This window comes from Rhizophagus irregularis, chromosome 1 (assembly GCF_026210795.1).
Source record: "Rhizophagus irregularis chromosome 1, complete sequence".
NCBI lineage: Eukaryota > Fungi > Glomeromycota > Glomeromycetes > Glomerales > Glomeraceae > Rhizophagus > Rhizophagus irregularis.
Genome location: NC_089429.1, coordinates 7,039,839 through 7,063,035, shown reverse-complemented (window position 1 = coordinate 7,063,035; position 23,197 = coordinate 7,039,839). Strand labels below are relative to the sequence as shown.

Sequence of the window (23,197 nt, the reverse complement as noted above, 5' to 3'; positions counted from 1 at the left end):
GTATCATATATTATACAATTTGGTGTACTTGAAGTTAAGCTTCTTTGTTTTTACACAATCTAACATTAATCTTTTCTTTAAAAAATGATGCCCAACAATTAATATTTTATTTTTAGAATAACGACCATATTTCATATTGCAGTTATATGTTTTTCTGTTAAACGCTTCCATTTCGTTGTTATCCTGCTTATTATAATTTCTAAACTAAAATCTTAATATCTATTACCATAAATTTTAGTAATTAATTGTTTTTTATATATAAGTCCTCATTATTATTATTAATTTTGTACTTTTTAATATTGATAAATAATGAGAGTCAATTTTCAAAAGTTCGTAAATTAGAACGTTTTTTTTTATTTAACTTGTGACGATAGTCAAAAAAGGATTGGATTCTCAAATAGATTTAGATTAGTGGATAATCTATTACATTACATATTACATATGCAAGGAGTTCTAAAATAGAATCCGTCATGCAAAACAAGTTTCAAATTTGGAGATTTGGAGCTAAAACTGTTGTACAGAATTTTTTATTGATATATATACATCTTTAGCCACTAGTTCTTTTGGTAAAAAAAAAAAGACGAAATAATGGTAAATATTTCTAATAGTTTGTAGTTTAATAATAATAATTTTAACTATTTTAACTAATGTAATTTCTTTTTTTTTAGATATGTTGTTTATGAAATTTGAGCCAGAATGCATATATATATATATAAATAAAAATTATGGATAAGCCTTAATTTATGAAAAAGCATACAATAGCAACATATTTGGAAAATATGCAAATTTTTCTTCAAACTAAAACACTTGGGTGGCGTAACTGGTAAAGTGGCAGTAAGAATTCCTAATACTCTATAGGAGGCGTTATGCTTTAGTTTTCTGCGATGGATATGATATGTTTATACTGAAGAAATTACATAAAGCAATGAAACCATGTATCTGGTTTATGGTATGGATATAACAACCATTATGTTATTTTCTTCTAATTAATTAATAGAACATTTTGAGCTCATCCTATTTGTTGATTTTAGTTTCTACAATAATGATTCTCTAAGAGTTAATGATGTACTTTTACCGAAAGATATTTGGACAAATTTCTGCAATTTAATATGTGAGTGACTCTTTTTTACGTAAAAAGATCTGTATATTTTTTCTTATTTCCTTGTAAATTCACAAAAATAATATTTAAGGTTCGCTCATTTCTTTTTTTTTTATTTGTAGTAAACAATTGAATGAATAATGACATTTGGCTATTTGTTTATAGTATTTTATCGATGTAAAATTGTTGCTCATTTACATATAAATATTAACAATAAATTATTTGATATTGTAAATTATTGAGATTAGGATCTTTTATTATTTATTATTTGAAACTCCATGATTATAGATCGGTCGGTTGCTGTGTGAGACGGACATAGAGATGCATCCATGCATAAGAGTTCCTTGTACCATTAGATTAAAATTAATATAATTAATATTCCTGTGAGTATTAAAGGGAAAAAAACATATTCAAATAAATTTACATTATGATATTATTATTGAATAAGGATATATCCTTTCAGCGGAAAATTTTTTGAATTGGAGTTTGAATTTTTAAAATTTTTAAAAATTTAAATTTTGTAATCATTAGACGTACAATAACAACAAACCAAAATTCATTCATGTGATCAAGTTTAACGCAAAAATATACAAAATATGCTCATTAAAAAAAAAAAAAATATTTTTTTTTTAATCATGTGAATAGTATTGGAAATTTGAAATTTGTCATATTTATCGTGTGATCAATTGATATTGTTTCTTATTGTTACAAAAAAAAAAATTTTTTTTGGAAATGATTTTATAAATCTGGAACAATCAAAATAAATTTCCCAGATGCTATTATTTGTTTTTTTTGTACTAAACTCTATCTAGAATTTCTTTTATTTATTAAAATGAAAAAAAAAATTCTGTTTACCAGACCAAATTATTTATTATTTTATTTTATTTTATTTTATTTATTTTTTTAAAACATTACACACTATAAGCCCTCTTTCTTGGTTTTCACGAGGAATTTCTAAAAAAAATTTTTTTTTTTTGAATAATGAAACTGACAATATTATTGGTTTCTTTCTAAAATGGATTCATTCAAACTTTAAGCAGTTACAGCAGATATTTTTTATTATCGGATCTAATTATTCAAAAAAAGAAAATTCTACCGAATGCACGGGCGGGCGGATCTAAATTCCGAATTCCGAATAGTTCCTTGTTTTTTAATAGTCACTTGTCACTTGAAAAACTTGTCACCAAAATTCATTTTTTTTTCAATGATGGATTGATTGATTATAAGATAGCAGAATAATCAATAATAAATATTAGGAATTTATTGATATGTTTTTTATCATTGTATTAATATAAACTGATAGCAATTGGATTAACCTTTATTTTTTTCGGTTTTATCAAAATTCCGCAATTCAAACGCATAAATGATTCATTAAGATAAAATTTTTGAAAACAAATTCAAATTCGTTGGTAATAGCGATAAATAACTTTATTAGATTAAATAACAAAGAAAAAATATTAACAAAAGAGTGAGAAATCGAAAATATTCTCAATTCTCATAAAAATTTCGTAAAATTCGATTAATTCGTATTAATTCGTATTCGACAAAGGATTAAATTGAGTACACCGTAACGCCGACCGCCGAAGTTTTAACAATTTTTTTTTATAGTTTCATTTTATTATTAAAATATTTATTCGTTTGTATTGCTGGTAAAGAAATGCGAGGCTAAAATAAGAATTTCGATATCATAATTATTACGATCACATTAAATCAATACTTACCCCAAGTCTCGGTATTAAAGCGAATCCAAATATTCCTTTAATACGATCCATTAATCTTTGAATAATTTATACGATATGTTTCATTAAACCGCATAATATTATACAAAGTATTTTAGGGCTGTCTGTAAATTAAAAAAAAAAAATTTAAGAAATCTTGGTAAATTATTATCATTATTATTTATTGCTTGCTTTACCTGTGGTTTAGGATATTTGGATATTTCATTATTAATACACAATTAAAATGAAGGAATATAAGATGAAACGTCTTTATGTATCCCAAAGTCCCAGAATAATGATGGTGCGAACGATTGAACGGAGTAGCTCTTATATATATATTAAAAAAAAAAAATTTAATCACTCTGTTTACGTTGATGTGATAATTAAGTGCATGCGTTTTAATAACTGTATATACTTTTAATATATTATCTTGTCTTCCGAAATATTTCTATCATTCATGTAAGTATTGTTTTCGTATTTATTTATACAGTAGAGATTATATATTGTTACATATTACAATTATTACATGTATTATATAATTTACAATATACATTTTTTTAATAGAATTCAAATCTTGATGAAATTTTCAACGTACAGTACATAAACATGTCTAACGTCCTCAGTTAAACGAATTGTTCTTGTTTTTAACGTTATATAATATAAAATTCAAAGTTACACTAAACTATCTCAAGTTCGAATGGATTAAATTAAAATCCAAGTTCCAAGTTATCGGAAATAAATAAAACGAAAAAAACAAAAAAAAAACGAAAAGAACGCCCTCTGGCATGTCACAAAAATCCTCCGGAATGTCACAAATGCACAAAAATAATCTCATTTTTTCGCATGACATAATTTTAATCACATTTATTAGTTTTACTCTATAAAAAAAAAACGCCATCCTACCTGTTTTTATATAGTATAATAATTAATTATTAGACGCGAATTGACTTTTTTGATCATTAACTTTCTTATCATGTGTAAAGATCATATCAGATATGTAAAAAGTAAGTCTTATTATTAAAATTATTAATTAAAGTTTTTACTCTGATACGTGTCTTTCCTTTATTAATCTAGAAAAAATGAGTTTTAATAGAAAGGGGAAAGAGAACTCACAGCGGAAAACCAAAATAAGTTAATTCATTGAGAAAAAAATTTTCATTTAAACAATCCTGATAAGCAAAAGTAGATTATATCAGTTTCATGCATACTCATAACTCATATACTGTATCAATTAACAAGAGACAATGAGATAATCTGATATGTACAATACAAAGATATCATATAATTATTAGAAAGGAGAAAACGGCAACGACGGAAATACCAAATTAAGTTAATTCATTGAGAAAATAATAAAGAATTTCGATTCCCGATGAGTCACTATTAAAGAGATTATTCTGAATGTAACCAATTATACTAGAAACGAACGTCATATCAACGAATTGGATGGGAGAGTAAAAATATCGGTCAATAATCCATTGTCCCACTATTGACTGTTTATGTTACCCTCCCATTTAATAACTGTCGGTATTATTATGCATGCCGCTCAAGATCATGTCTAATTTTAACAGTTTTTTATATATAAATGTTTTAGTTTTTTAAATAATTAACCAATATTTTAATCCAACCTTCTAATAGGCTGCATAATAAATATTTATGTTTAAGTTTTACTATATGAATTATTCAGCATATTTCTATTTTTAAATTTACCCATCATGTTGAATTACCGACAAATAGGAACGATTTCACAGTATAAATTTAGACAAAACATGATAAATCATAAGAAGAAAAGAAAATATTATAACTTTTTTTAAAAAAATGAACACATTTTTTTTATTTGATTAATATTTAATACTGTCTTTAAACATTCTTTAATGATAAATATTCCACTTATAAACTCATTGTATCTAAAAATACATAGCTCCCAAATCTCTTGATCGGGTGATGAAGTTTTAACGTTTCGATTCTAACATGTTGCGATAAAAAAATTTTTCGTCGATCATAAGGTATCTTCAAATATTTTGAATTTTTAAATCTCGCATTTTTTTAACGTACCCATATTCACTAAGCACAAATTCCTTCTTATACAGTATTAAAGTGCCATGATTTATTTAATACATGGTTGAATCAAAAAAGTGATATTTTAGAATTATTGGAAGCTATTTGTTGTTGTTTTTTATAATTGTTTTTCTATCGATTTTTTATTTTATTTAATATTTTTATGGTTCTTTTATTATTATCGTATTATTATTAATAAAATTATATATAAGATTCGTTAAAATTAACAAAATTAAAAAAAAATATCTTCCGATTTCTCACCAAGAAAAATCTTCGATTTCCTACTGAATTACTGAATTCACACATTCATACAGTCATACTTGTCTAAAAATAAAAGAAAGAACGAAATGTTAGAAACATTTCGTTAAAGAAAAAATTAAAAAACATATTCTTTTCCCACCGAAATCCACATTCTAAACCGTCTGAAAAAGAAAATTTCCGAATTTTATAAGTTCAGACCTATTTAAAAAAAAAAGAATAAAATTTTGAATGTTAAAATGCGTTTCGGTAGAATGAATAGGAAAGAAACTTACCGAAAGTGAAGTTCCGTGCATCCAAAGAACTTGCTGTCTAAGAAAAAAAGAAAAGAGCAAAACGTTAGTAAGCGTTTCATTAAAGAAATTTTTAAAGAAAATTTCTGGAATCCCTACCGAAATTCTGCGCGTCCAAGGACTTGATTGCTTATAAAAAAAGAGAGAAAATCGAAACGTTAGCAAAATGTTTCGCTAAAAGAAGAAATTACATTTTTTTTCAGAAGCCCTTACCAAAAAAAAGAAAAAAATTGAAACGCTAGAAACATTTCGTTTAAGATTTTTTCAACGAGAGAAGCGGGAAAATGAAGGGAAAGAAAAGAGAAGGGAAATGTAAAAGTAAAGAGAAAAGGGAAGGAAAAGGAAAGAATGAGGGAGAGATGAAGGAAGGTACAAATGGAAGTGAAAGGGCAAACGAAAGAAAAGGGAAGAATGAAAAAAAAGTTAGTTAATCAACCTGCGGATTATATCACGTGAAACACGTGATACATACTTTTCCAAGGTCAAGCGTAGGAGATAATAAACGCATTTATTGTGATAGGTGATGAATAAGTAAAATAATTAAATTATTTATAAAAAAAATCTTTTATTAATAAAATTTTGAAACAGATTTATTTTACATCCAAATCGAATCGTATGGTTATTAAATATCAAAAAAACTCTGAAAAATTCCTAGCGAAATTAAAAAAATTTTCACTTTTTTTTATCTTACAAAAAAGCAATCAACATTTAATTTAATGATATTGAATTCAATTTATTTTAACATTAAATTTATAATTCTTTTCATTAAATGATCCTTGAACGAATATCGCACATACTTGCTCAATAGTTGATACACTAAAGTTTTCAAAAATGAAAATGAGAATTTAACATCTGGGATTTCTACTAATTAATGATTATTTTAGCTTAAAAAAATTTTGTACAAATTTTATTCTGTGAATAGATATATATTCTTTTCTGTTAATATCGTGTGATAAAGAAGTAATAAATTAAAGTCAAATTATATGTTGAGCGAGGAATCTGAAAATGTTGTGGTTGCAAGATTATTAAAATTTCTTAAAAATCAATTTAATTTAATAGACGTTCTAACATGAAACTTCAGATTGTTCAGAATTTATAGAAATATATTAAACAATTTAGAATGACAAGTGAAAAGTTTCTTAATGTAAGATCGCTCCATTTTTGCAATGGGAAAGAATTTTTCTTATACAAATTAAACATATGATGATTGATGATAGCCATTACTATTAGTCGTAGTGCTGAAGAATTAGAATTTAAAATGATCATAACTTTCACACTGATATATGAACATATTTGGATATCTTTGTTTCTTTTATCCGTCTATCCGAAAATCAATCTTATAAAAAAAAGTTCCCTAGGTCCACTGCTCAAGTTGTCAAGCTGATGTTTGCTAATTCGAATTATTAATCTATTAATTTTAGAAAATCATATAATTCGGAGAAAGTAATTCTAAAATAATTTATTATATTTTATATAAGATGTTCAACTATTAGAATAAATTACGAAAAAGTACTTTACCACGTCGGCGCGTCCTCCTCTTTATAATCAAAACCAGTCTTCTGCATTACTTACGTTATATTTCAATAAATCTAAAAATAAGTTGGATATAAAATATTGGGCCGAAAAAATATTACGCATCATGCATTAATGAATATCTAATTAATAATATTATAAATTAATTTATAAAATAAATAATATATTACATACTTACACTATTTACATTTACGGAAGTAAGTATTCAAAAAAATTTACACACGGAGAAATATTTATGATGTGAGTAATCTTATGCTGAGCTAACAAGTCACCATTAGCGCCTGTAACCGCATCTGAGATATATATAATTTTTGTAAATATTTGAAATAGAAAGTACTATAATATAGATAATGTAATAATATGCGAGCCGGGAAATTCGTTTATTACATCGTTCGTTATGATTTTATCATTTTTTTTTTTCACTAATTCGACTTCGAAATTCCGTAAGAAAGAATTAAGTTCTTTCTTTTTCTTTTTATTTCGAAAATTTTGATTACATGGATACGGCAACGATCAAAAAAATAAGATTTTAATATATCTTTGGTATTGGTAAGCATAAGGCATTAGGTAATCTACTGTAGGTAATAAAAAACTATTAAATTTTTTTGTCAGCTTTCCCTTATTAGTTCTATCATGAACCGAAGTTTCAATTTATTATAGGAAAATTTTCCATTATTTAATGATTTATTCGATAGTGTCTTTTCTTCTCATTGAAAAAAAAAATATTATAAATTAAGGCTGATTTGATCGCAATTGTAAAAAATATATTATTGAAATCTTATCGAATTTGTAAATAAATTGTAAAATTGTGTTTTTGAATTCATAAATAAATAATAAAGTATTTCAAAGTAAATAATAAAATATTATTAAGTAAATTGATCTTTTGAAATTGTAAAGTTTTAGGAAATAATATATATGACTTTTAAAAAAATACATATTTAGGATTCTTAAAAATATTATTATTATTACCATTTGGTAAAAGAATAGGAGCTTTATTTATCAGGGAAATAGTAGTAACTAGTAAGTTTATTTAGACGATTTCTTTACGGAAAAAAAGTGAGGTTGGAACCGGTCCAAAAAAGCTAATAACCGGTTAACCAAACCTTTACCCGGTTAATTAACACCCCATTCGACCGATCGACAAAAGATATAACTAACCTAGACACCTTGAGACATGAAATGTAAGGTTAGAACCTTTGTCGATCGGTCGAATGGGGTGCAATTTAACCGATTAAAAATTGTTTTTTACAGTAACCGGTTAACAAATGTTTTAACCGGTTAAGCTTAACCTCTAATCTATTGCGCCATATATTTAATCGGTAGTGATGAACTGTGAAAGTTACACAGCGGAATATCCGACGTTACTACTTAACTAGAATTGAACAAACCTGTTCTGCATTTTTGGTCAAATTAAATGAAAAGTAAATATGATACTATAAATTAAAGTTTAATATTTTTAAAAAACAAATATTTTTTTTTAAAAAAATATTGATAAAAAATTTTATATACGATAATGGCATCAAAATTTTGGCCGGAACTTATGAAAGGTTACGAAAAACTTTTTGAAAGTAAAGAGTATTATGACGTTATTATACAGGCGGGAGAAGAGCCAAATGTACAAGAAATTTATGCTCATTCCTTAATTCTTCGTCGATCAGATTATTTTCGTTCTAATTTAAGGGAAAAGAGGGGGGATGGAAAGTTCATTTTTAAGATATCTAATATTCCACCAAAAACTTTAGAAAATATTTTCAGGTAATTTATTTCAAAATAATTTTTAAACTTGATAACTTAAAATTATGTAAAAAAACTAAGCTAAATAAACTAATTTAATAATAGATTTTTATATTGTGGAAAGATTGATTTAAGTGTTGAAGCTGTAGATATTTTGACCTTATTGACAACAGCAAATGAATTTGAATTGGAATCACTTGTTGTGCATATTCAAGAATTTTTAATTGATAATCAAAAAGATTTTATTAAAAATAATGTCACTAAATTTCTTGATGATAATATTTTTGAAAGTAATAATTTTAAACTTATAAGAAATTATTGTTTAGAAATAATTCCCGATACTCCAAATGATTGAATTCATTCTCAAACAAGAAATATTACATTAGATGAAATTGAAATTTGGAATAACTTGATGAAATGTTCATGCGCTCAAAATCCTAATGTTAATCAAGATCTTTCAGAATGGACCTTATTTCTTTTTTTTAAAATTATTTCTTTTTTTTTAAAAAATTATTATTCATTTTTTATTATTCGTAATTCATAGTTATATTTTTTTTAATATTAAAAAATGTATTAAATAAATGTAACAAAATTGAATAAAGCGATACTTTTTTCTAAATGTGATAAAAATCAAATAAAATATAATTAAATACGAAAAAATTCAAACGTGAATTTTAATAAAAAATATCATGTACATAGTATGAATTATTGTAGGGATAAGTATTTGTCATACAAATTTGTTAATGTTTGAGAACATGATTTTTTTAAAACATATATATGAACAGCTTCAAGCGACAAATAATACATTATTACGGGATCTTTATAGTACTTCATGCTGATAGGTTAAAATAATTTTTGTAATCTGGATACATACAATAAAACATTACTAACCTTCAATTGGAATTATTGTTTTTCATTTATTTCTTCATTTATTTTAAGATTTGAAGGCCGCACTTCAATTTTATCGAGTTTCATTAATTTATTAGATCATTTTTTTTAAAAAATTTTGTACCAGTGAAAAAATATAAACCTGAGAAGATACAATACCATACTATTCAACTATCAAATTAATTTATTAAGCGTTCATATAATCATTATAATAATACCTATAGATATTATAATTTGAAAAATTTTATGTCGGTACTGTTTAATTCGGATTGTAATATTATTCTTTTTCAGATTTAAAATCTCCTTTCCAAAATGAAGTTCCGATTTGTAGGACCTCTGTTTTTATTATAAAATCAAAATCCACAGTATTCTAGTATTACTAATAATGTTGCGCGAAATAATTGTATGTGATGGTGTAATAGACTTTTTTTTACAGAGAACAATTTAATTGAACTTTTTTAATAATCGATGGACGATTATAAGTTTTACACTTAGAAGCTTTCAAAGTCAGAAAAATTTGAAATTTTACGCGCTCGAAGTAACATTTAGAACACCAAGAAAAAAAAATGGACAGAATCTTATTCATATTGAAAATCATATTAAATTTTATTTAGAAAGTATTTATCAATCGTATTTCTTTTTTTTTCAATCAATATCACACCTTGAAACAGCAGCTGTAACAACAAATGATATGGACAATTATTTTAGATTTGGATAAAAAAATTTTTCTTCTAAAGTAGATAAATTGCTGAATTATCTATTAGACTAATTCTTGGTTTGAATTAGAAAGTAATCTACACATAAAAATGATTTAAAAAACTCTTTATTGATTTTATATTATAAAAAATTTCATAAAATAGGTAATTTCGAAATTTACATCTTCAAATAATTTTTTAAATATGATTTTAAGTAATCTACGCATAAAAACAATTTAAAAACTTATCACGTTATATTACAGCTGTTTTCATAAGATCTGGGACAAACTAAATTTTTGAACCCGATCCGCCGATCCGCCGATCCGGTATTTTTAGCTGGGCACGTGATCCTGATTTGATAGTTTGATTTGTAAAATAAATAACAACTGAGCTGGATCGGTGGGTCGGCGGTCGGGTTCAAAAATTTATTTGTCCCAGGTCTTATGAAAACAGCTGTAAAATAGTTTCGATATACCGGAATTTACTAGTAAAAGCTCGATATTCGCTATAACGGATCAATTTTCTAACCAGCTATAGTAAAAATGATTCGATAAACCGGATCGCGTGATAATTGACCAATAAAATTTAAGTAACGTGATACGGTAAAACTTAATTTTGGCCAGAATTATAAAATTCTTAATTCCGGCTGAAGTTATGTATTGCTCATATCTTCAATTAATATTCATTTTCATGAATTCTATGACTTAAAACTAAGATGAAAAAATTAAATTATAGCGTGTATTAGTTCTATTAGCATGAAATTTTTTTGAAAATTCAGAATAATAGATTTTCAGTATATCGAAATTTTTTCGCTATACCGGATATCCCGATAAACCGGATATTTTTAGTGGAACCGATAGATCCGGTTTATCGAATTTCACTGTGTATAATATGTAAAGAAAGAGAATAAGGATTTCATTATTTTAATTCGAATAAAAAAGTCAATTTCAACTTAACTGTTTTTACAAAGTCTCATAACGGTACTTATATATGATTCATCTTAGTGACCATTATCCTTCAAAAATGTCGGTGAAATGATCAGAAATATCAGTCGCGTGATATAAAAATAAAATTAAGTCTTGATTTTAAATCGTAAATGGAATACGTAAGATTTATAATAGGAGAACTGAAGTAGAAAAACAGAACCTGTGATTGATATGATTTTTGATAATTGCATGTGTTTTACGAAAATTATATTTTTATTGTCCGATTTAAAAATGATCCAAAAGGAAAAAAAAAATTAATTGAGCCTCATTATTACTCTTTATATCATAATAGTTTACTTTAGTAATTATCTAACAAAATCAAATAAAAGATAATTCACCCAGTTTACAAATTGTATAATGCTGTGTTAAAACTTTCACAGTAATTTTTACGATATGAATGATAAGTAATTTAGAAAACAATATATAAAGGATTAAGAGAAATTTAAGCGAGAAGAAATTTTTATTAGAAATAAGATACTTCTGCCTGCAGAAGCATTTTTAGTATACAATCAATATAAAATTTGATATAATAATATAATAATAAAACTTAATGTTCGATTTTACTTAATTACACTTTCATATATTTTTCCACCATCTTATCATGATCATCCGTCCACGAATAAACCAATTCATCCCAATTATGGTTAAATTTAATTGGTGGTCTATTTTTAGATTTCCAAGTTTCAAAAAATGATTCCAACCCTTTCAATGAAAAATTCCATTTGTCTCCAAATTTAAATTCTTGTAAAACCATAGGTGACGCTTCGCTCATTACTCTTAATAATTCATCTCCATTTGGTAATATATTAACATTTGTTGTAAGAAATAATTTCTCCAACTGCTTGCAACTTGAAAAAATCTTGCTCATTTCTCCCAAGTTTTTATAGTCAACATTCACAGTTAATTTTATTAGTTTTGGGCAATATATTGATATCACCTCAATTAACTTTCTATTGTCAGATTCAGATTCAAGTGGAGAATGTATATTAATTTCTAAAATGTTTCTCCCAGATTTTTCAATTATTAAACATGTAATACTGCTTGGTAAACATGTTGTCTCAAGATATTGAAGATCTGGAAAAGATGCCATGTTTAAGTAGCGTTTCCATTCACACAACTCAACATTTTCATATAATTCACCATATTCATTACTAAGAGCTAAATATTGTATATTTTTTAATGATAGAACAAATATAGGTGAAATTAATGTGATAATGGGTTGTATTATAACTTTTTTTAATGTTGCAGCCTTTTTTTCAATAATGTTGCCTAGTAATATGTATTGTTCTTCTACCTCATCATTCTCTTCATCAAATTCTAGACATAATGACTGCAATTTTTTTTGTATTTTGATGAATGAGGCTAAACCTGGAGTATCCTCATCACACATATGTATCTCCAAGTTTGTTAAATTTTGGCAAATCTTGCCAAGTTTGATTAGTGTTTTTGAGGTTATACCTCTAGGGGATATTTCGAGGGAACGTAATTTTGAAAAAAAAATTTTTGCATTTGGATACCGATATAGTCTCTTTTTGGTATACCAATGGAAATTCTTTGCATTATTACATCTATTAAAAATTAATTTGTAAATTTCAAATTCTAATATTCTTTCTTTGTATTTAGACCCAACTTCGTCATTTATTAATAGTTTTGCCATATCTTCAATCCATACTGTCGAGAGACTAGTGAGAAAATCCATGTATTTGAACATTGGTTCTTTTGGAAATTTATTTAAAGGTAATAAAATATTATTTTGTGGCAAAAGATCTTTTGGATTATTTGGTAGAAAGTGGGCGATAACATTGTAAAATTTTTTACGTGATTCTCGTTTATAATTGTAAGGATTTTCGTAAGTATCTGAAAAAGATTTCCATAGCAAAGGTACAGCCACTTGACACCAGTTTTTATTTACTAAACTACATGAATGCAAAGAATCAAGATCATTTAATTCAGTAAAAATTAATAAGAGAACATCTCTTACGAGTGATGCCATATTGTTAAAAGTGGTAAATGTAATGATGAAAATTTTAAGTTATTAGAAAACGTCTCTCTGCGAGAAGGAAATTTGAAAATTGTAAAGAAAAAGAAAAAATTTAAAAAAAACTGGATGATTATATCAAAGAATAATTAAACTGAATGGTATAAATGATAAAATAGTTTAAAGATATGAATGCATATTTATATAAAAATTTGTCAAGCCAAATCATAAATTAAAATATTTTTTGATTAATCATATTATATATTAATATATATGTTTAGTTTAGTTAATAATGTTCTGATGCAATAGGGGCTTACATGTTTTCAATATGAGAATTTTCAATTCTTGAAAGAGAAATATTGATTTATTCGATTGTTTGAATCAATAAAACAATCATTAAAAATTTAGAAAAATAAAACATTTAATGATTGATAATTGTTCTTGATTTTCAAATTAGGGAGTTCTGCTGTGTCCCAACAACATTTGTTTTTTCTTCCATTTAAGAAATTATTGAAAGCGCGGCATTTTTTGTCGTTGAAACTTAATTTTGGTACACAAGAATGCCCTAATTAGATACAATTAATTGACTTATTAAAAAGCAATAAGTTTTATTTTGGAAATAAAATAAACATTGAAAATCGTTGTTTTATTTCGGGATAAAAAAAAACAAATGTTTCAAAATACAAAAATTAAAAATTAACGTTAATATTTATTTTTGTGGCTAAAACAACGATTATTTTAAAGTTTCTCATGTAACATTTACATTAAACAATCATGAAAATTGATACACAAAAACCCCTTATAATCTTTTAGTAAAAGATTTTCCATATGTGGTTTAATTTGTAATTATTGAATACAATGAAAATGATTTATTAATTTGCTTATTCGTTTTATTTGTTCAAATACATGAGAACGATTCGGACTTTTTTCCGCAGAATTTTCATGTTGAAAATTTATAATAAAATCGTAAGATATATTCAATTAATTCTTAATTTTCCACATTAGGAAATATTGCTATGATCTGACAACGACTTTTTCTTTCCTGTCATCCCTATCATCGTTAATACCGTAGTAATAAATCATTTTTCGTTTAAAAATAATTAATGTTATTAAATGTTATTAATATAAAATATTTTATATCGTGAAACGCTATGCATCGAATAGACATTGAAGACGAAGTAATAAAATTATTCAACCTCTTTTAAGAAATGAAATCATGATACAGGGTACGAAAAATTAATGTAATGCTCCGTTTGTACCGACCCCAGTGTATTAGAGTAACAAAATAAGTAATTTCATGAATTTTCATTTTCATTGTTTCCAAATCTAGACGTAAAATGTGTTTCATATACAATATAACAATACGTATCACATGATCTACGTTTTACGTAGCTTTGACTGCGGCTTATAATCTGACAAAAATATATGAAATTTATAATATATCATTACGATGAAACGGATTGTTACCTGATTATAGTAATATAATTTTTGTGACGTATTTATTTATTCAATAAAATTTTTTCTTGTACAAACCTTTCTTTTATTTTGTGTTATGTAACTGGAACATGATACTTCTTTAATGCTTTTTCTAGTGGACTGTACAAATAATTCTTTATATAATTACTAAAGAATAAAACAAATAAAGTAAAACATTATATTTGAAAAATTAAACAATTGTTCTTATAGACCTAGTACAAATAAGATCTTATTTATTTAAATTACAAAATTGCGTAATGATAAGATATTTATTTCTCTTATACAATAAAATTAATACGTTACTTTCTGATATTTTATTCTTATTTTATATTTTTGTCACCCTTGTCACCCTATAAAAACTTCTCTGATTTAGCAACTTTAACGCTGCTGGCATGTGACTAACACGTGACTATAAGGACAACTGCTAGTGGCATTTTTTTCGTTTGACTGTCTAGTTTCTATCTCTTAGTTAATATGAAACCTTAATTGTTTTTTAATTTTGGAAAATATGATTATTTTTTTTAAAAAAAACATGGAATTATAGATTTTATCATTTCACTTCATACTATCTGCTTTATAGAGGCGATAAGGAACATTAATACGACAATTTACTTTGCTAACAACCTAAAATTTTTGTATACAAACTATAATAAGATGCTCTCAACATACGATCACCCTATAAAAAATGTTTGTCTGATAAATATTCGGAATACTGACTTTACGTTTTGTTTCTTACTCATTTTTTTTATTTTTTTTTATTTTGTTTCTGTTTCATATTTCGTTTTCACTAATTTTATTTCATTTTTTTTATATAATTAATAAAGGTATATTTTTTATTATTTATTTTGTTTTTTTTTTTTACTTCATGTTTTATTTTTACTTGGTTTCCTATCTTTTGCTACCCAACCTCCTATCATGATCATTTTTTTATTTTTTGTCTCTCATCATTTTTCACCTCCTATTACTTTCATTATTCTATACTTTTCATCTCCCATTATTTTCTATTACATCTTTTCATTTTTTGTTATCTCTTTTCTCTCCTGTTTAATTACCATCATTTCTTTTTGTCTCCCATCGCTCCTTTTCGTCTCCCATCACTCCTCTTCATCTTCCCATCACTTCTTTTTGTCTCCCATCACTCCTCTTCAACTTCTCATCACTTCTTTTCGTCTCCCATCACTCCTCTTCATCTTCTCATTACTTCTTTTCGTCTCCCATCAATCCTTTTTGTCTCCCATTATTCCTCTTCATCTTCTCATCACTCCTTTTCGTCTCCCATTGCTCCTCTTCATCTTCTCATCACTCCTTTTCGTCTCCCATTACTCCTATTCATCTTTCCATCACGCTTCTTTATCTTCTCATTATTCCTTTTCGTCTCCCATCACTCCTCTTTCCATCACGCCTCTTTATCTTCTCATCACTCCTCTTCATCTTCCTATTACTTCTTTTCGTCTCTTATCATTCCTCTTCATCTTCTCATTACTTCTTTTCGTCTCCCATCAAACCTTTTTGTCTCCCATTACTCCTCTTCATCTTCTTTCGTCTCCCATCACTCCTCTTCATCTTTCCATCACGCCTCTTTATCTTCTCATCACTCCTTTTTCGTCTCCCATCACTTCTCTTCATCTTCCCATCACTTCTTTTCGTCTCCCATCACTCCTCTTCTTTCCATCACGCTTCTTTATCTTCTCATCACTCCTCTTCATCTTTCCATCATTCCTCTTTATCTTTCCATCATTCCTTTTCGTTTCCCATTAATCCTTTTTGTCTCCCATTATTCCTCTTCATCTTCTCATTACTCCTTTTCGTCTCCCATCACTCCTCTTCATCTTTCCATCACGCTTCTTTAGCTTCTCATCACTCCTTTTCGTATCCCATCACTCCTCTTCATCTTTCCATCATTCCTCTTTATCTTTCCATCACTCCTTTTCGTCTCCCACCATTCCTTTTCGTCCCTCATCACTCCTCATCATCTTCTCATTACTTCTTTTCGTCTCCCATCTATCCCTTTTGTCTCCCGTTACTCCTCTTCATCTTCTCATCATTCCTCTTCACCTTCCCATTACTCCTCTTCATCTTCTCATCACTCCTTTTCGTCTCCCATCACTCCTCTTCATCTACCATCATGCCATATTTCTCCTTTTTTGTTTCCTATCATTTCTCATTACTCTTTTTTACTCCCTTTCATCTTCTACTACTTTCCATTACTTCATTGTTATTTCATTTTTTATTAGCATCTTCTTGATCATTGTAATTTACTTATCTTTTATTTATTGCTATTGTTTCTTTTATTTGTATCACTTCATTAAAAATACGGTGATTCTTTTCTTTAAAATCATAAATGTGTAACTTAAAATTTAATATTTGCAAATAAAATTTCATTAGATAAGATTATTTTGAATAAATATGTTTGCAAAAATTTTTTTTTTAAAATATCTTGCGATAAAATTTTAAGTTTAGCTGATCAAAAATTAGCTAAGTTAAAAAAATCAGCCGTCAGCCAATTAATAAATTTACTTTATATATTGTACATCATGTAAAATATTTGGAAAAAAATCCCCAGGCGACAATTTCCCAGGCCACGTTTAGCAATTCCCTTAAATTTTTACTATTTTACTATTTTAACTTATAATAAACCGAAATCTGCCATTTCTCTATACTTAATTTACTCATTATAAATAGAAAAAATCATTTGTTTATTCATTTTATTTAAGAAAAAGCTGGATTTAAAAAATTTATTTATTTTTAACGAAGCTTATTTATAAAAGGAGAGATCAACAATTTGTATATTTATAAATTGAAGTCATTTTTTTTACAATAACTTTCACTTAAAAGACCCCGACCTCCTGTTAAGGCAATGTTACATGTCACGATTGTCACATGGGAATTGTTGACATCTTACAATTAATGTTATAATAGATTTTTTATACACACCTTTTTTTATTTTATAATGTAAGCTATCACAAACTAGTAGATTCAAACTAATCTAACAGTTTAATAGTTTAATGTAACATTGTGATTAGAGATTTACATAAATATATTAAGAAAATTATATATCATTCCTATCAGTTTCTTGATCTCTAACATTATTTCTTTTAGTCAATACCAATAATATATATTCTAGTTTTAGATTTATTATATCAATTGTTATTTATGTATAATCCTTGGTTATGTGTAACTTTAAAATATCAAAATTATGTGATGACTTGAATCACAAGCTATAAGTAAGTTCTAATGACTAAATATTTAAAAATATATAAATTTTTAATCATTTGGAAAACACAAATAAAATGTGTAACTATAAAATTAATTGTGTAATATCAAATATGTATTTGGAACTTTTCGGATGTACTGCAACAATTGTAGCATCAATTTTGATCACATTGCAACACATGATCTAAACTTATACTGATCAACAAATATTTTGTTACACAATAATGAATCAACTAATACAGTTAACTCCGGAGTCCGGCTTTTTTTAAATCGTATTTTAATAATATTTTCTTTCTTTCGGATGTTTAAAATATAAATTATTTTATTAATCGCCCGATGTAGCAAAGTTCATAATATTTTTTCTTAATACAAATAAAATGGCATGTCAACTTCCAGCTGATTGTTTAAATGAGATTTTTGAATATTTAGAGATAGATAAATTCACTTTACACTCATGTTTGTTAGTTAATCGTCTTTGGTGTGAAATTTCTGTTAGAATTTTGTGGAGGAATCCTTTTGATTTCAAATTTGATCGTAAAAGATCGTTCAAAATATATTCGTCAATTCTTAGTACATTAATTGCTTGTCTTCCAGATGAGTCAAAAAATTTCTTGTATAATAATGGAATTTTCATTTTAACACCTACTTCAAAACCATTGTTATTTAATTATGCATCATTTTTCAAAGCTCTTTCAATTTATAGGATTAATACGATGATTGTTAATGTCCTTAAAAATAGACCATATTCAATTTCAGTAGATAAAAATAGTTTAGTTGCAAATGAAATTATCAAAATGTTTGCAAACCAAATTTCTTCTTTGAAAAAATTGACTTATTACCATAGTTATTTTTATTATAAGCGTCACTTTAATATTTCTTTCCCTCATTTTCCTGGAGCGAGAGATCTTTCAGAATTATGTTGTGGTTCAGATCTTCCTTCGGATTTTTTTTATCAATTGTCCCAAATATGCCATAATTTACAATCTATTTCTATAGATTTTCGTAGTAGTGTTACAGATGAGTTAAAAGGTTTAATATCTTCTCAGAATAATTTAAAAGATTTAAATTTATCAGCTTTTGATGATGGAAGTTGGACAGATATTATACCTGCTATAACAAAACATTCTCATACAATAACAAAATTAAAATTTCATAGTGATGATGATATTTCATCATTCTCATTTATCAGTTCATTCTCAAATTTACAAGAATTGTTATTTTCATTCCTTGGTGGAGTACTTGAAGATTTTATAAAATTACAATATGTTAATTTTTTAAAATTACAAGTTTTAAAAATTCCTTATGAATGTCCAAAACCTGAGTATGTAATGAAATTTTTAGAAAATAATGGAAAGAACCTTAAAAAGTTTTATACAGGTGAAAATAACAAAGATTTAAGTTTATCTATTGCTAAATTTTGTCCAAATCTTAAAAGCCTTTTCGTAATATTTAATGATGATGAGATAGATGTACTAAAAACTATACTTATCAATTGTCAATACTTAGAAAGTATTAAAATTTGGTGTGGTACAGATTATTTATCAGAGAAAGAAGTATTAGAAACTGTTGCAAAATATTCACCAAATAATTTTTGTGAATTAAAAATACACCACATTACAAATTCAGATGTATCTCCAGATGATTTAGAATCATTCTTTATATGCTGGGAAAGGAGGACACTAAAAAAACTTTCATTTACAATTATTGTAGAATATCAATTATATTGTGGTTATAATAATTTAGAAACTTTAGAAGTAATAAAAAAATATGAAAATTTAGGTACTATTAAATATGTAACTAAAAGTGAAGAGGAAGAAAGCGAAGAAGAGGAGGAGAAATTTTAGTTAACTTTTTATTTTTAGAATAAGCTTACTTTTTTTTTTAGGAAATATAGGATTTTAGTGTTCATTTTAAATGATCGAGATTTATTGTCAGTATTATTTATTACAATGTTAAGATTGATTTAAATGTTTTTTAGATTTCTTATTCTTTTTTTTTTTGTTTTTTTCATTATAAAATGTTTAAATAAAAATTTTATAATTCTCTACCTTTATTTTTTTAAATCCCAACTTACGTACAGTATATACCGATTTAGTATAAAAAAAAAGTCCCTTTTATCATTTTAAAATCTTAAGATTTAATTTATTTGACCTTCCAATATTCGACCTTCCATGCGTTTGGTATATAACGTTAAATTGCTTTCGCCGTCGATATTGCTAATATATAGATTCTTTGTTGAGCATATTAATAAAAGCTGTATGACAAATGAATTTCCAGCATAACCATTTTATTTTTCGCCAATAATTATATTTTTCTTGTCTTCAATTATTAATTTTACAAGAAAATCAAGAAAATCTGTAATGTTTGCGAATCATTTACTACTGCAGTCAATAATGCATTAAGAGGTTGTAATATTTATATAAATGGTAAACATAAATGCATGAATTTCAAAAACAATACATACTTGATGTATAGTAATTGTTATTTGTGATATTTGTAACAACAATTTGAATACTTAGAATCTAAGATTTATTTCATACAACTTTTAAACTCGAGAAATAATATTTAGACTATTAAAAATTCTCTAATACGGAAGTTTATCACTTATTATAAACAGTTTATTATTGGAAAAATATTTAAAATTTATGTAACTTAGTCACACCATTTTATTTATTTCATTAACAATTCTAATGCGTTCATTATTATCATCATGTAATTGTTATTATATGTTTATTTATTCAGTTATTTGCAAATATGTTTTATATCTAACTATCAGATGATTTATCAATCGACGTAAAATCATACTAATCGAACTTTACTAGACTCACGACAGTTTCCAGAACGATATCTTAGATAATAATTAATAACTAGACTAAATTATCAACAGTTTAGCTCCAATGATTTTCAATTTAAAGCAGGTTAAACTACAGTATTTTGAAAAGTTTAAATTTAGCTTGATGTATAAAGCTGTATATGAAAAAGTTGTTCCTAGAATTAAATCTTCAGTCATTAAAAATAATAGTAAAAAGAAAGAAAATAAATAAACATCATTTTATTTATGAGTATATTTACTAAATTCTAAATTTTATAACTTTGTTTTTTATATTTCAATTGTTTGATAATACCCTATTTAAATTATAAATAATGAATTCAATAGACTTTGTAACAAATCTCTTTTTTCAAACCATTATGTTACATAAAGTCATAACAAAATAATAATTGCTACATTTTAAATATTAAATTTTTATTATAAATTAACTCATTAGCATAATTGCCAAGTGCCAAGTAATTTCGCTTATTTATATAATAAATAAGAAATACTGAATGTTTGAATTTTATTTCTATTTTTTAATTATTTGAAATACTTCATAATAATCTACTGAAAAATTGGATTACCAATAGCTTACATGGCAGCCTGATTTAATAATAGTAAATGAAATTTTGAAGGTATAGTAATCAAAATCCATCATTAAACCCATAAATTTACGGTGGCCTAAAATATTTAACAATTAATTTATTTTATTATGTTTTTCTTGTTTTCTTTCCTAGTATATTGCTTTCTCTTATTCAAATTATAAAACATCTTAAACCACCAAACGAAACTACCAACAGAAAAAGCTAACTGGGTGCTTATTTTCGGGACTATATGGTGCTTATTATCTAGTGGCAGTTCTGGTAACTGATTAGGGCCTGGAGCTAATTAATGAATAGACGAGTTAGGTACTAAACATATATCATCTTTAATGCAAGAAGAAACTGCACAATGTATTCAGGACAAAATTTTCTACTAAAACAGGAAAAACCTAGTTGACCATAACTATTTACAGTGTTCAGCAAATGACTTGAAATGAACAAATGACTCAAATGACAAGTCATTTGTCATTTGTCATTTGCAACTCAAATGACCTGTCATTTAAGTCATTTGAAAAATATTAAATATTCTGAGAATTTTTATTAATTATTTTGTTTATTTTAATTAAGAAAACAAAAATATTAAAACAAAATTGGTTTAATATATATAATCAAAAAAGTTCCAATAGTAGTAAAGATTTTTTAATCACGTGATTTTGTTATTATTTTACAGGTTATTATTTGTTAATAATATTATTATAGACAGGATTATTTCACTTATAATTATTTCACTAATGATCATTTTATCCACACAGATAAAAGTTAATTGATTTTGCAATAAAATATTTAATTGTAACACATGTAGTGGATCCCATTTTTCACCATTTTTATATATAATTGTTGTCTTTATTTAATCATAAGATGGCCATAATATTTATTTATGCATATAATTATATAATAAAATTATATATAATAAATAACATATCAGATATTATCACTTTAATAATTATGGTTGTGTTATTTATTATTTTCAGATTACAGTAAAAAATAAATAATTTGGTAAAATTGATTCTGTTTGTGATTATTTCGATTACGTCCTTCCTTTTTGTACATCACGTGATTATAAATTGTCCAATAATCTTTAAATATTTTAATGACAAATGACCAAATGACAAAGGACGCAAATGACAGTCAAATGATACCCAATCATTTGGCATTTGTCATTTCGCGAATAATTCAAATGCCAAATGCCAAATGATGGGGTGTCATTTGACCAAATGACTCCTAATCCGAAAAATGGTCAAATGACCAGGTCATTTCCGAACACTGACTATTTACGCAACTAATAGTATGGCATGTAACTTAAGTTAGGTAAATTATCATTATGTTAGATGGGTTAAAACTTATATTTTTTATTTTTTCTTTATTTTTAACATTAATAAATTGATCTGCGAATTCACCTGATATGAAAATCCCGTGTATGTCATTTTTACCGCAGTCAATGAAGTCACTGTGCATGTCGATCAAACATAAAATTACATTTAAGGTTAATTTTCATATCCGATCGTATGACAAACACTTTTTTCTCTTTACAAGTTTTTACAATGTCTTCAAATTTTTTGGTAGAGTTATCCAATGATTATGAAAAACTTTTTGAAACTGAAATAGGATATGACGTTGTTATTTATGCTGGAGAAGAACCGAATGTTAAAGAAATCCATGCTCATTCAAATATTTTATGCATTAGGTCTTTATATTTTCGTGCAGCATTTTCTAATGAATGGGCTGAAAAAAAGGATGGAAAATTTATTTTAAGGAAACCAAATATTTCGCCTTATTTATTTAATATTATTCTCAGGTAACAACGTACTATGTTATAAAGTTTTAATAACTGTCTAAAAATATCAAATTAATAATTAT

General features: G+C 25.8%; 3 protein-coding genes across 3 annotated transcripts; 2 read left to right on the top strand and 1 right to left on the bottom strand.

Moving 5' to 3' along the window:
- Positions 1 to 8,370: 8,370 nt before the first annotated feature.
- Positions 8,371 to 9,045, top strand: OCT59_001421 (uncharacterized protein; the record flags this gene model as incomplete). The annotated part of the gene is made up of 3 exons (XM_025325249.2): positions 8,371 to 8,377; positions 8,699 to 8,711; positions 8,796 to 9,045. The coding sequence occupies 3 exons, from the start codon at positions 8,371 to 8,373 to the stop codon at positions 9,043 to 9,045; spliced, it is 270 nt and encodes an 89-aa protein (XP_025182101.2).
- A 2,782-nt stretch (positions 9,046 to 11,827) lies between these two features.
- OCT59_001420 (uncharacterized protein) lies at positions 11,828 to 13,252 on the bottom strand (the record flags this gene model as incomplete). The annotated part of the gene is made up of 1 exon (XM_025325250.1): positions 11,828 to 13,252. The coding sequence occupies one exon, from the start codon at positions 13,250 to 13,252 to the stop codon at positions 11,828 to 11,830; it is 1,425 nt and encodes a 474-aa protein (XP_025182102.1).
- Positions 13,253 to 18,303: 5,051 nt separating this feature from the next.
- On the top strand, positions 18,304 to 19,770 carry OCT59_001419 (uncharacterized protein; the record flags this gene model as incomplete). Its single annotated transcript, XM_066139554.1, has 1 exon — positions 18,304 to 19,770. The coding sequence occupies one exon, from the start codon at positions 18,304 to 18,306 to the stop codon at positions 19,768 to 19,770; it is 1,467 nt and encodes a 488-aa protein (XP_065988950.1).
- Between the last annotated feature and the right edge of the window lie 3,427 nt (positions 19,771 to 23,197).